The 15070-nt window shown below is 39.1% G+C and overlaps 1 protein-coding gene across 1 annotated transcript; it reads right to left on the bottom strand.

Annotated features, from left to right (window-relative positions):
• Positions 1–5108: 5108 nt before the first annotated feature.
• Positions 5109–9651, bottom strand: LOC140242752 (dual specificity protein phosphatase 14-like). Its single transcript, XM_072322510.1, has 2 exons — positions 9538–9651; positions 5109–6042 (listed from the first exon to the last, which is right to left on the bottom strand). Exon 2 carries the CDS (start codon positions 5853–5855, stop codon positions 5301–5303), a length of 555 nt encoding a protein of 184 aa, XP_072178611.1. The 5' UTR covers positions 5856–6042; positions 9538–9651; the 3' UTR covers positions 5109–5300.
• Between the last annotated feature and the right edge of the window lie 5419 nt (positions 9652–15070).

The raw sequence follows: 15070 nt of genomic DNA, 5'->3' as shown, positions 1-15070 counted from the left end.
GTCAACATGGCTGATGAGCGATAGCCGGCGATTTTAACATCATTCACGAGAGGAAATCAGCGAGAAGAAGGTTAGTACAACGCCTAAAAATGTAGATCTACACTTAAAAAAAGAAATACAGGAAATATCTATGGTCTGGTGCCATATTCCATTCGGCCTCCGGCCTCATGGAATATGGCACCAGACCGTAGATATTTGCCCGTATTTCGTGAACAAGCAGGGGGTAACTAATAGTATTTTGTGTTTCCCCACCTCCCTTAACCCCTCTTGTGCTATGGACTTTGGACAGTGTGTACAACGCTATGGGGTTTTCTGTGCCAATTTGCGCTCAAAGCATACAAAGGGTTAACAGATTTTCAGATAGATAATGCATGAAATGTTTTCCATTGACCAAACCTTGAGAGCACATGACAGACAGTGCAGGTGCACGGCATCACAAAAGAGCACACGATTGAATCCACCCCTAAAATAACTCCATCACACTATTCAAGTTGGTCCATTTCCTGGCTGTAGAAATATTTCCGAGGAGACGCCATACACTGACACTTCACAACATCTTGCGTACTTATGCTCAGCAAATTCCACATGGCAGGTTAACACAGCAATTAAACTTCTCTACAAGAATACTCAAATGTCATGCACACATTCAAATTACGGTGTTGTTCTTGACATGCAAACTGCTGCCACAGCAATTTCTGATACACCTGTATATTGATCCACAACTGATACATGTACACTGGATTCATAACAGGATCATGGTCACTGCATAAATAGCTTGCCAATCTACAGATGGTAAAATTCATGAAAGGAGTAGATGTGATACAGGTACCACACACCAGCACACCACTCTCATCAGAGGAATTTACCCTGGTTACTGATGGCACAGTCACATTATAGTCTTTAATATTTTTCTTCTGAATTCACTCTGCTGAAACAACACTATACTGCTTCACTATGACTGGGCTGGCTTGCTGGCACTAAATGCCGCTAATCAATTCTGAAATTAAATTCATGCATTTTGTTTTTCAGGCATAAAAAAAAATAATAATAAAATGTATTTGTACACCTATGACGTCAAGGAGGCAAAACTTAAGACACACAATGTCCACTTTCATTTCAGCCCTCCAAGCTTGGTGTTTCTCAACACACAATAATGACACCTGACTACGCTGTATGTTGCATACATGTGTCTTTGTGTGAGTGTGCCTGCAAAAATAAAAGTGCAAGGTATGGTATACGTGTTATATCAAAGAGAGATAAACCTCTGGTACTGGGAATCTCAATCAAGTTAAGAAAAATGAAATAATAGTAATAATGATAAAAAAATAACATTTCTAAGGGGATGTCCTTGTTATTGTCCCCATGGCTTATCAAGCACTACTAGACACTCTATGAAATATAAGCAATGCACAGCAAAAATTGCATTCACATCGAGTAGATCGAGCCAAACTAGACAATGATTCAGATGTTATCAATGGAGCATCACTCTGTACTTGTAAGCTGAAACAGTTGCGAAATAATCTTTCAACCCTCTGCAAATACATCCTTCCTGTGTGAAAAAAAAAAAAATGAATGAATCAGCATGTCTTGAAAATGAAAAAAAAAAAAAAAAAACTACCCCTTAAGGAATAAAACACTGTGTGTCAGTCACTAAACCACAGAATGAAGAAAGAACTAAGTGAAAAAATGAAGCTAGAAAATAATGGTACATGCACTACACCATTTCAATGTACATTAGGTGCAGCCAAAACAGAAAAAATATATATAATGTATTTCACACCAATGTATAGAAACTCAGAAAGGATGGCCAGTTTACATATTAAAGACTACTAATGGCAGATTTCACACTGACAAGTATTGCACAAAAAGGCTTTTTTCTATACATTTCAAATTATGGTTTGCGTCACATGATAAAATAATATAAATAGCGTAGATCTTGTGATCAACATCATTTTCAAGAGCAAAAACATTAAATATGAATATATCTCACAAAAATTTTTTCTGTTTCACTCCTTTCACATCACAATGAAAGTTATGTATGTAAGCTCCTAACACAGAAATTCACACAATTAGACTTGTGAATCATTGCAATGCACATTGGACACCAGACATAAATTTAACCCTCTTAATATACTTCCTACTCAGTATTCTCGGAAATTATACTCTGATCTTAAGGTTCATTTGTCTTTTTCCTTCTTTTTTTTTTTCTGTAGACACCAGTATCTTTTTTGGATCAATTTCCAACCTGAACAAACATGGAAAATATGTGCACTCTTAGAATGAAACAAAGCAAAAAATCCATTCAGCTGAGCAAATGATGTTGTAATGACTAAAAATGAAACATTTGGCATTCATACAAAACACAGAAACACAAACAAACAAACCAGAATTGATTTTTTTTTTTTTTTTTTTTTTTTTTTTGCTTTCACAAGAGCTTCCTAAAAACAGTTGAAATGAAGGAACATGCTGGCTGCAATATGAATTACAGTTTGGTATTATTCATAACTAGTGAAAATGGTGCTTGTTGTAATCCATGCACCTGAAGAAGAAATGTAAAAGTTTCAGTGAAACACTGTTATGTAACCAGCTTAAAAGGCAACAGAATATGTTAGATTCATCGCTTCACAAGTGCTAAAAATGGGGGGGGGGGATTTTACTTTAATTATTTCATTCTCCATAAACACGAAAGAGAAGGTTGAATGGAAAAGTAAAATACATGCTTTCTTGAATAAGCATAGACTACTGTTACAGTATCTGGTTTAAAATGGAGTGATTATACCACCTCATGCAGTTGTCAGATCTATATGTTGTATATTGAATTATGGATATTATACAGCACATACAGGTCAGATTACATGTACATGTACACACCAACCAACTCTCTGACTGCAGTATAGTGGGTTACTCCTTAGTATGTGATGCCAATGGAGTAGTGAACCCATTCCCTACTGGACTCAGAAATCCCACTATACTTTAAATAGCACAACTCCTCAGGAATTCCCATAGGCAGTGTGTTAAATTGGCACGTCTTGTGTTTGGGGGCCAGTGCTCTCTTGCACGTCATCCCTTCCATCCATAAGGTATCAAGTTTGGTCCCGTGCAAATTGTTAGGCAGTGGGTAGCGTCAAATTGTAATTGTGAGTAACTGGCTGGTAACAATCAGTTTTGGTTTTCAATGGCACACATCACACTGATTTGCAAAAAATACAATGAAACAAATCCAAATTTATCAAATGCCTTTGACTTTGTCTGTTTTTTTCTTTTTGGCCAATCAAAGAAATGCCAATCTTGTTTCTTTTTTTTAACACAGAGTGAAGTGTGGAATAATACTGGGTCGACATTCAAGCTTTCACAACGCACAAACTTTAACCCATTGAGGATGAGTCCCGAGTATACTCGGGCAAGTGTCTACGGGGAATGCGTGTTGTAGCAAAATCAAAACCGTCCTCAACGGGTTAAGATGATTTGCAGGGATTTGGAAAATTTCCCCCGTTTTAGTGGAAGTCTCATGAGAAGTTTTGTGGGTTTTCGGGAAGTTTGCAGCCACAGTGACAAAATTTTGACAACTGAAACTTGGTGAGCTTAAACTTTGCAAGGTTTTGCCAGTGTTATCGTGGCTACGCACACAACCTCCAACATTCATAACAACACATGCTGACTAAAGTTTCCACCGTGTCAAATCTCATGGCAAGTGTACCAGGCATTACAAAATATGATCGACAGGCTATCAAATCAGCAAACAATCTTAAATGCCCCTAAATTCTTGTGTATAGCAATTGGCACTAATGCTACATTTACACCATGCTCCAGCGGCCACGGCAGCCCTGTTTGCCCAAAATGTAGTGCGCCATGGGTAAGAGTGATACATGTATTCCCCCCCTCCCCCCTGTATCTATAGCCTTATTCCTTCCAGTCCTTACCTCGATGAACATTTTAGCTGTCAGGCATCATTCTCACGCCATTTGGTCAGCCTGAGCTACACATATTTCTTGTCAAGTCCCACAACGGACCGTATCCAAGTTTCATTATGGCCTACTATTTTATTAGAGCGGTCACGTTTTGCTGCGTTTACCCTATCTTTTAATGGCCTCCTAGGTTTCTCATTTTTAAGCAACATGATTGCCAGTGGTAAACTGTTTGACAACTTAAAAATCTGACACGGCAGTCACAGCCTGTCACGTTATGCCTATCCCGTCCCACTGCGCTGCCTCACGTCCATCCCGTTCTGTCCATAGTGGCCTGAAACGTGACTGCCGTGGCCGCCAGAAACATGGTGTAAACGCAACAACTGTGGTATAGCCCTGCAAAAAATAAAATAATTATGACCTGACGCCATAGCAGCACTGACATAAACTGTCCGACTTTAGACTCATCCAGCTTACACTTGAAATTATGTACATTTATCTCAGAAACCTATATGAAGCTGGTAAGAAAGCCGGCCAGATATTGAAATGGAGTTTTTAGAAAATCAGTTTCACACTGGGTCAAATGTGCATGACATTATCAATTAAGAAATGAGATCAATGTCAAATATCATAGTGACATAATTTGTATTAAAGAGAAAGAAAAGACAAAATTATTTTGTATTGTGATATATCACTCACTGACCTTAAAATTCAGCACGAGGTAGTTTTTTTTTTTAACAGTAAGATATCAAACTCCTTACTTTTTAAGAACAAAAAGGAATAGTTTATTCTTGTCTCCTACCTTAAATACATTTTTTTTTTCATTAATGGCTGGCACATTAATGTATAGTGATGGGTCACAAGTATGTGCACATTACTACAATCCCATTGAAGACTAGTCAAAGGTACACTCATGCAGGTGTCTATGGGAAATGCATGCTAGCATAATTAGCCCATCCTCAAATCCAGAAAAAAACTTAGTGCTGTAATAGCCTGTAATTAATGACCACTTCATTCTTCTGATACAATGTTACACAAACCAGTATTTCAAATAGTTGAGCAGGAAGTCAGATGAAAACAGTAAACATATTGCTTGTAGGAAAAGGGTGTGCCACGTAATTATCCTATATGAGAATAAAAGCATCTTGCAGTGAAAGGATTAATTTACGAACTTGGATTCACCACATCAATGCCTTTGTTTAATACTCACTTTTAAAGAGAAATATTGTTATACACTCACCTTATTCACCTTAATTTACAGATGTGTATATAGGATAAAAGATCCAGTTGCAGAAATCTAATATGCTCCTGTTAGATCCAAGCACTTGCACCAAAGTAGAGAGTATTAAAACAGACTCATGAAGTATACTTCTTTACCATAGTAAGTGCTGTGATTTATAATGGCACAAAGTTTTTCATCTCGTGGGCGTAGATGTCTGGTATGGCACCCGCTGGGGTGTAAATCATCTTGACACTGTTTTTGCCATAGAGGCGATGCTCATATGTGATCAGCTGCTTCCAGAAGCCGGGGTTGGGTCGGATCACCGCCCGGCGTGACCTGACGTGAGAGTGCGCCTGCTTGAGAGACATGTGCTCGTACTTCATCAGGTACGCGATGACTGCCGACGCCGAGCGGCTGCGGCCGGCGTAGCAGTGCACCACGGTCTTGCCGCCGTTCTTCTTCACGGCGTGGATCTTGTCGGCGATGCGGTCAAAGTGGACGCCGAGCTGCGCCGTGGGGATGTCGTCCACCGCAATGCGGACGAACTCGATGTCACGCATCTTGGGCGTGGGCGACTGGAAGGAGAGCGTGATGTTGATGATGCAGGTGATGCCCTTGGCTCGTAGGGCGGTGGGGCTGTTGACCCCGTAGGCGCTGGTGAGGAACAGGCTGCCTGTAATCTCGCTGATGTGGTGGAAGGTAGAGTGTTGGGAATGGAAAGTCGCCATGCTGGTGTACAATTTACTTCCTGATGGCGGCAGCAAACACACAAGGGGCAACAAGAGCTCCTCAGGTCATGCCAGATGGCATCGCTGCAGTTAGACTTGCAGAGATTAACCTCACAGTTGCTCAGGGCTCACAACACTGATACTGGCACAATATAATCCTGTCTTGAAAGGCCCACTCCAATGGTAACTGAAAGAGATAAAACCAGAATAATCAATTATATCGTTCCATAAGTCACATAGACTGTGCAGACAGCATTACAAGACTGATATCACAACAAAATTGATCTTTCTCAAGCAAAATATTCTTCCACACCCAGTAGAGGACAAAAGCCAGTGAGTCAAATAGTTATCGGTTGAAGCTTAATTTTGTTCTGAAAATATTCAATCTTTCTCTAACCGATAAATACTTTCTGTATACCAGATTACAAAGTTGCTTGGAGACAACCTGTACTTCAACCTGCAGAAGATTATTAGCATAGTAAAAAACTGGCCTTTATACCCTTTTATGTGTGTATGTGAGAATGCTGTTACACTGTTTACATAACAGAGCACTAAAGATCATGTGGCCTACAAGTAATCCACTTGAAAGAAAGCACTGCTTGGAAGGACATCCTCTAGCTATACATACAATATTAGTCACTTCCCACACATTGATGGCATGATGCATGACCGGCATTTTAGAGAAAAGATGAAATTCAGTTACAAGGATGCGTTATTCAGTGCATAACTGTGTAAACAGGCTATGCAATCCTATTTGTTTGCTTTCCTCCAATCCTTTGAATTCTTTGTACAGACCACTCATACAAAAACTATTACAGCACTTTTAAGCTATTGAAACTCTTATTTAAAATGGCTGTAAAGGCCAAATAGACAAATCATTGCTAGACTCTACTTTTCAATTTCTCCTTTAATTGATAAATCTTCTCAGCTGTTGTCTTAGATAACTAGTGTGCTTGTCTGAACACAATTACGGCCGCAAAAAAGGCCGTAGGCTTCAATTCACAAAAACTTCATGCCGCGAATATATCATGTTTAACAGGGACTTAGTAGTTTTCAAAAGCACCCATTTTGCATCGTACAGTACTTGCTTATCATAAACCTGTACTCTTGCATTAACTTGTTGAGGACGAGTCTCGAGTATACTCAGGTAGGTGTCTATGGGAAATCTGTGCTGTAGGTACAATATTGTAGCAAAATCAGCCAGTCCTCAAGGGGTTTTATACAGCTTAAGATTAGTTCACCAATTGCCAGTGATAATTTGCATTGAGTTGAGACAGTTTCTTGAAGGGCACGGTATACATTATCTATTTTGAAAGTTTTCAATTTATCCAGGGAGTACAATAATGATGAATTAAAGGCGCATAGTCCCAGTAGTGTAGAGGGCGCTGTTGATGATACTGCCGATCACCTTTAGCATTGATACGAAGATCACCGAAGTTGAGCTGTCATCAAGAGTAAAGTGCGTAGGTGTTGCTAAGTAACGTTGCCTTCGTTGTCTTCTCTTCGCATCGCGCAGTCTGCAATACCAGGGTGCGTGCATGTGCTCGTTATTATGACATCACCAAAAGAAGTTTGCTAAAGCTGTTATCCCCCTCAGCCGAATCATGAGCCAAACTGTGATCTGACCACTGACTAAAGTGAATCAGACTTCTTCGGACTCGGGGAAGTGGGCCACAGCGTAAGCGCTAAAGAGGAGTCGATAGCGCAGGTCTTTTACACAATAGGAAACTTGCGCTGTGCGCCCGCATACACATTTGACCAAAACACGGGGACCATGCACCTTTAAATGTGTGAGTTATATAGTTGGCAGAACTGCTTAAAGTTTGCAGTGGCTGCAGGTACATGTACAGCGTTTTCTTTAAATTGAGATAATTTCTTAACCCATTCCTTTACAGGAACCTGGAATATACCATGGAGGTTCCAGTGGCGTGTATACATGAACCTAACCAGGTTCCCAAAATACAAATTTGTATGTATGACAAGAGTGCCTGCATTTGTGAAAAATGGAATGTGATCTCATGATCATACACTACACATTATTGTGGAGAACTTTGATACCCCCCCCCCCTTTTTTTTAAAAATCAGAATGAAGAATTGAAGTCAAACTTTCCCTGACCTGTTCCTCAAAAATTCTCTGGTTCTATAAATCAAGACACACTTACTATAAAAGGGATACTTCCCCTTCAAATTTGATTAAATTTATCAGTAAATCATCACCTCGTATTTAATGTACTCTTAAAGTGGTATATTCCGTCATGAATCAAACAGTCCTCATTACATATATATACCATGGATGAGTAGCATATGCCCCTATTCATTCACATAATAATCTCCAATTCGTTTCAGATAGGATCTGATGCGTACTGTAATAGTGGGAATTTTCACGTTGTTGAAATTTTCGTGCATTTGGTGCAACCACAAACTAGCGTGAAAGCACACAAATATTTTTGCTTGCCATATGTTCCAGGAGTTGGTATCTTGATTCAACAGAATTAAAAACATTCAAAACTCATTACCTGGCCAAGTGCAAAAAATTAGTCGGGCAAAAATATCCACTTTTACAGTAATATTAATTAAGCAAAAAACAATAAATGCACCCAGTGTGTAACGTTACAGCTTTGAAATTGGTTAAGATATACGTTTTGGAATGATGAATCTATCAAGTTCAATTAAGTCTGATGATACCCCACCTAACTGGCCTTGCCATGACCCTGCCTACTTCAAGCAAGATCAAAGCTGTGGATCTCAATATAAACTATATGCATGCATTCATCGAATCACCCGTAATAAGTATCGCAGCATAGGTACGAGTTGACCGAAAGATCAGCCGCAATCTGACTGTTTTCGGAGATATGTTCCGCCATAGTTCCGCGGAGACTGTGTCTGGCTTCATGGAATCCCAGAGGCAGAGGAGAGTTGTAACAGTAAAAAAAAAAAAAAAAAAAAAAAAGATAAAAAAAAAAAATTAAACCTCCGGAAAGACAGATTTTTCTGTCTTAACGCATATTCCGCATGAGGTACTAGAGTCTATGGTATAGCATAGGGCCTAGTCTAGATAATAAAGTAGATTATTATGATTATCAAATAATTTGAATGGGTTTCATTCTCCGTTTAACTTGTTGTTTTAGCTAACCGTGGTGTTCGAGAACAATTAAAATTAGCCCGACCAGACGCTGTGCGAAGCATGATACAGCGACTGGGCTGTGTATAGCTAAATCAAAATATGTTCTGAAATCAAAATATGTTCTGTAGCAAGGTAAACAGTTGGAAGTCATCTTAAACAAGACCGGTACTTTTAGTTTTACACATCTGCCACGCCATGGTATGACATGCCCATTTCCTCACTGTAACAACATGATTATGAACCACCTCAGTCGCTGCTCATCTCAGTACCTGTCACCTTAGACTCATGCTTCTTCTTCTTCTTCTTCTATAATCTTCAAAAGGGCTATAAAATGCAGCCTATCACGAAGATGAATACAACTTGTGTGCATCTACTAATACTGTGCACTATCTGACTGTGTAGACTCATGCATCACCTCCATAACGGTTAGATTTATGATGCAGAACCTATTAGCCACCTACGACTCCGTGGTACCTACGTGTCGTTCGTACTAACTAAGTTCTGGTGCAATTGGCAATGTCAAAACTCTTCTACAAGCAAACCTTATGTTCTACCTACCATCTACTTGTTTTTACTTCTTCCAATGTGCGTGGTTTGCAAGTCCGACGCTAGCTGACCTGGATCCATCGACCGCTATGGTGTGGTCATCCTCATTGAACTGGTCAAGCCGATTAATGCGTCGGTATAAACACAAACAGAAACCATACACCACACTTTCACTTGTTCACCGTCTGCGGAATGTGCGCCCCGCTGTCACTGATCCTTTCCAAGTCAAGAAATCAATCGATATAATGCGTTCACCGAGAGCTATGTTGAGCGTGCCCGACAAGGATAAGAATTTAAACGGGAAAACTGATTTCCTCAAGACGACAAACTATATAGAAATCTAGCGAAGAATCAATGAAAGAGCATAATGCAAGGGACAGTAAAGAGCACGACACTAGAGCACTGCACGTATTGCAATCCAATCTCATCAAGTAATCGACAACATTCGTTGATTGCGTAATGCGCGGGGTCCGCAGAAGAGCGAGCTGTTTACCAGCTGTTTACACTGCACACGCACCATACTACATGTACTGTACCTGTACCTACCAAAGGCTGTCAGTGCTAAGATGCCACATCCCAGCTTGTGTATCGGTAAATGCACACACGTGTACCGTGAGCACCAACAGATTCTCTAATCCAATCATGGTACGATTAGCTCCATGATCCAATCAAGCGTGGCGTGGTTGATATGCCCAGGGAGGTGTCACCTCCCTGATATGACATACGCGATCGAAGGATGTAGGTAGCGCCCGAGTACTCGCGTGGAAGAGACCTATGCACGAAAATGAAGAGGATCGGACCTGGGGATCTACGACAATTTATTACGAGGACAATACTTAATTTTAAGTACCCAAGACCCTTCCCGGCCTGACCTGACCCTGTATACACCCTCGTCCTAATCCTGAACCTAATCCTAATTAACCCTATCCCAAATTCTAACCATATTAAGCTAACCCTAATCCTAATCTAAATATCTAAGTAACCCTTTCACTAACCGGTATATCGGTGCGATGTTTGATAAATTTGTTGTCCTCGGGGGGAAATTTAAGTGTCCTGTTTCTTGATGCCACCAGTGTTTCATATTTTATATTCTCTAACAAATAATTAGAATCAACATATTATCATTAGATTGGGTCCTGTATGAAACCTAAATCAGCGCAATATAATGGGCCGGTAAACCCACTTGCGAAAGGACTGCTTCCACTTCCCTAAGAAAACATTAAGTGTAAAATTCCATAATACATGTATTTTCATTCCTTTTCTTCGTTTCCTTTTTTTTATATCTGTTTTTTTTTTTCTTAGTTGTGTTTCATGGTCAATCTTAGAAACTGTATAAAAACAAAACACTTTTTTTTTTTGGGGGGGGGGCTCATAATGGGAGAGTGTTCATGATGCCATATTATGGCTATAACTAAAAGTGTCGCTATGCGACTAAATATATTTGCCTTAATTCACCATGTCACATTACTCTCCCATAGGCCTCTACTATACATCTTGACAGTGTGAGGCTACAGTTTCACATGATTGGTAGAAATTAAAATGGCATGTTTGAAAGTTTGATGGTACAATCCCAAATGTGTCAACTTATATCAAAATATATATTTGGAAAAGTAGTACATATATAAATATATATATGAATATATATAAATAATGAACATATTACTTTTCCCAATAGTATTAATTTTTCCCAATAGTATATAGGGACCTCTGACCCCTTGCTTTTGGGCCACATGGCCAATATATTTCTTCAAATTATTACAAACTAGTAATATCCAATTTTCATGACAATACTTTGAGCTATTCAAACTATGATGGGAAAGAAGAAATTAGTTTCATTGTGGATCGAGGCATGAAAATAGTGGCATATTACATAACATCTTTACCTACACATTTGACCCCATGGCCCAATCTTTCCTCACAAAATCATTGTGCAGTAATATAAGGCCCTAAGTACCTAGTTTAATTACCCATTGAAGTGTATGCACTGAGTAATTTTCAAGTATGAAGAAAAAAGGTGCATGTAATTTTCCACACTAATATTTTTTACCTGACCTTTGACACTTGACCTATTATCCCATGACCTCAAAATTCTTCAGAAAATCTGTCAGGCAATACATGCATGTGGACATATAAGTTTCATTCCATGAAGATAGCTTGAGCTGTTTCCAAAATATGGAGACATATGGAAAAAATGAAATTTTAGCATTTTCACTTGACATTTAAACTAGTGAGTCTTTTCCTGGCACTCCAACTATAAATACCTTCAGGCATTGCAAGGGGAATATAGTAACTTTTAAGAATTTGACCTTGACCTTTGTCATGGAGTATATGCACCAAAAATTATCCAAGAGAATCTAAACCCAGTAATACTATGTACATTAACACACTTAGTTTTAAGGTATACCATCAGGCATTGTGCCACAGAAATATGGGGTGAAAGTGGAATATAAGAATTTGACCTTGAATTTTGACCTTGAAATTCTACCTTTGTACTTGAGCATCTACTTTGCACCAAAACTTTTCCCTAGAGAATATTAATCTGGTACAGTATATGTTCAAAATAACTTGGGGCACTGCAGAGATATGGAGAAAATATCAAAATTTTCAGAATTTGACCTTGACCTTTTGACCCTCAGCATGAAATGTAATTTCATCCAATCACTCATAAATATGCTAAGTCTCATTTGGATATCTCAAATAGTTCACAAGTTATGTGGTCCACAAAATTAATTATGGACAGAAGGATGGACAGACAACCCAAAAACATAATGCTTCCGGTGACAACGGCACAGGCATAAAAAAAAAGATCCTTTGATAATGCTTTTTTCAGATGCAAGATCTAGGCAAGATCAATAAATTCCCTTTCATTCCAAATGAAATGTGACAAATCCTATTGTGTCATTGATACCTTTGCAAATCGGGAGTTAAATGATTCATGCCTATCCTGTGGGAATTTTGTAGCCATATGAATACATGTACAATACAATTACAAACAACACAGGCTCACATACATTCTCTCTCTCAAAAAAAAAGTCAGTCACAAACCTTCATGCATACAATACAAAACAGCTATAACAATAATGACTTGCTCATTGTATTTTGTAAATGGTTGACTGAGAACCATTCATTGGTGTTTATTCATTTTCACACATGGCCGTGCACCCAGCCTCAAATTCTTGTGGTGTTGGGAATCCCACATTATATGAATAGACCCAAGTGCAACTCAATGTCACAACACATTTTACTGACTGTAGAGAACAAAGAATGGTTCGTGGTCTGTCAAACATGGTTTCCGACAATTATGGTTTGCCCATTGGAGATTGACCGATGATTTTCCAATAACAAGCATTTCCCATTTACCCTAGCCCGAGAACACTTGGGACTAGTCTTCAATGAGTCAATGGCCTGCAAGCATTTCATTCTCATTTATCCCGACCTTTGACCTTGGTGAATTCAAACTGTATTTGGGCTACACAGGTCATTGTTCTTATTCAATCTTGCATGAAACATGAAAGGGGATGTACTAGCACTGTATTATGAAGTTCATGATCAAGGATCAATACACAGTCAAGCCTGCCTTAGTGGGCACCTGTCTATAATGGCCACCTGCCACATACAGCCACACTAAAATCAATTCTACTGAGGGAAAAGCCATGTAAATGACCCTGTCTATAGTTGGCCACATCTATGGAGGCCACTCTTTCTAACTCCCTTTGATGGTCACTATAGACAAGGTTTGGTTATACATCTTTCCTTATCTAATGTGAAGTACAAAAAGTGAAAGTATGCATGATGCATGTAATACTGAGTATACAAAAATATGTACGGATCATACACGTACATACAACACAATAAACGGTTCTGTGTTCTTTTTTTTTTTTTTGATTATTGCAAAGTATCATCATTGATAGGATACATTCATGGTTTATAATTGTCTTATACAGATATTTGCATGCTTCTAGCACGTGATCATAACATTGTGATATCATCAGGAAAATAAAATGATAATTTCAAAACATGGATGGCTTCAGGCAAAACTGAAAAATGTATCACCAACAAGCTGTGATTGCAAAATCAGTGGGAGATGATGTATTATTACAAATTAAACTAAAATTTAGCACAAGCCCATGATGGAACAAGGAGTAACTGTTGCCACAATTAAGTCTGAACACTATCTTCACGATTCTACAGTAAGCTTCCATTGGTTGAGGAAAGATGCATCACAACAAAAAGTTAAGCTTCAAGCAACCTTCATATTTTGTAGATCTAGCTAGCTTTTATGGACTTTCTCAAGTCAAAGGTGTTGAAAGAATCTGTCAAAAAATTAGTCTGTAAACTTGGTGTGATATACAATGTACTATATTGCGTGATGCATAGTTTTCTACGCTCATTTAGGATAGAAGCCTTTTTAGCCAGACAAGTCCGTCCTACGGGGGGAGGATGAGAGTTGCCAAGTGATCAGGTTCAGAGACACTGAAATAAGCGATAGCGTTGTTGGTGAACTTGAAGGGAGGAAGCTGATATGTAGCCTGTGTAATATCTCCTCTAAAAAGCTTTATGCATCACATTGTATATTCACACAGTAAGAAATCAGTTTCCAAGTGGAGAATGAAAGAAGAGCTACCACATTGTGGCATTTGTGAAGTTTCAGTTTGCAATGATGTGGGCTCAGTATCAGCTTGAGTAGCTGAGTTAGCATCACCATGAGTGAGACAGCCAAGTCAGACGTAAGACCTGAAGATTCTGTGAGTCAGACTGACTCACGGACATCGTCCAGACTTCTGAGTAAGGCCACACAAGCTGCCCTAGCTGCTGAAGTTGCTGCCCTGAAAGAGCAGCAAGAGTTGGAGAGACAGGCACTGGAGTTAAAGCTAAGAAAAGCTGAGTTACCTCCCGCAAACTACGCTCAAGTTGGAGCCACTCAAAACAGTTTCAATTTTTACTCCGTCTCCAAGATGTGAAAAACCTATGGCTGATGTGAAGAACCTATGGCTGATGAAATGAAACAAGTAATGATACTGATAGAACCCTTCAATATCCTGTTGAACAGCCTATGCCATCTTCAAACCTTATGATAATGCAGATATCATTTGGAAGAGGGTCAGAGACAACAACGACAGCTGATGGATACAAGTAGTTTATCTAATGTTGACATTATGCAGTTTGATGGAAATCCGCTCGAGTATTTTCAGTTCATGCGATCCTTTGACAGCTTGATTGATAACAATAATAGCAAGTTGCTAAATCTTTACAACTTGTGTGAAGGCCAAGCGAAATCAATTATCCAATGCTGCATTTACATGTACTTATGATGAGCCCAGAAGGAGGATATTTCAAGGCAAGAAATTTGTTAGCTAATCGTTTTGGTAACAATTTTGTCATCAGTGAGGCATGGATTAAGAGAGTCATTGAAGGTCCAGTCATACAGAGTAACACAAACAATGTAGACACTTTGCCGATCAACTAAAGACCTGTGCCGAAACACTGAGGGCACTTGGAATGTTGCAAGAAATAAGCAACCGTAGAGAGTTGGTCAAGATAATCT

This window comes from Diadema setosum, chromosome 19 (assembly GCF_964275005.1).
Source record: "Diadema setosum chromosome 19, eeDiaSeto1, whole genome shotgun sequence".
Lineage (NCBI taxonomy): Eukaryota > Metazoa > Echinodermata > Echinoidea > Diadematoida > Diadematidae > Diadema > Diadema setosum.
The sequence above is the reverse complement of the archived record's forward strand: the minus strand, read 5'-3'. Positions and strand labels throughout refer to the sequence as shown.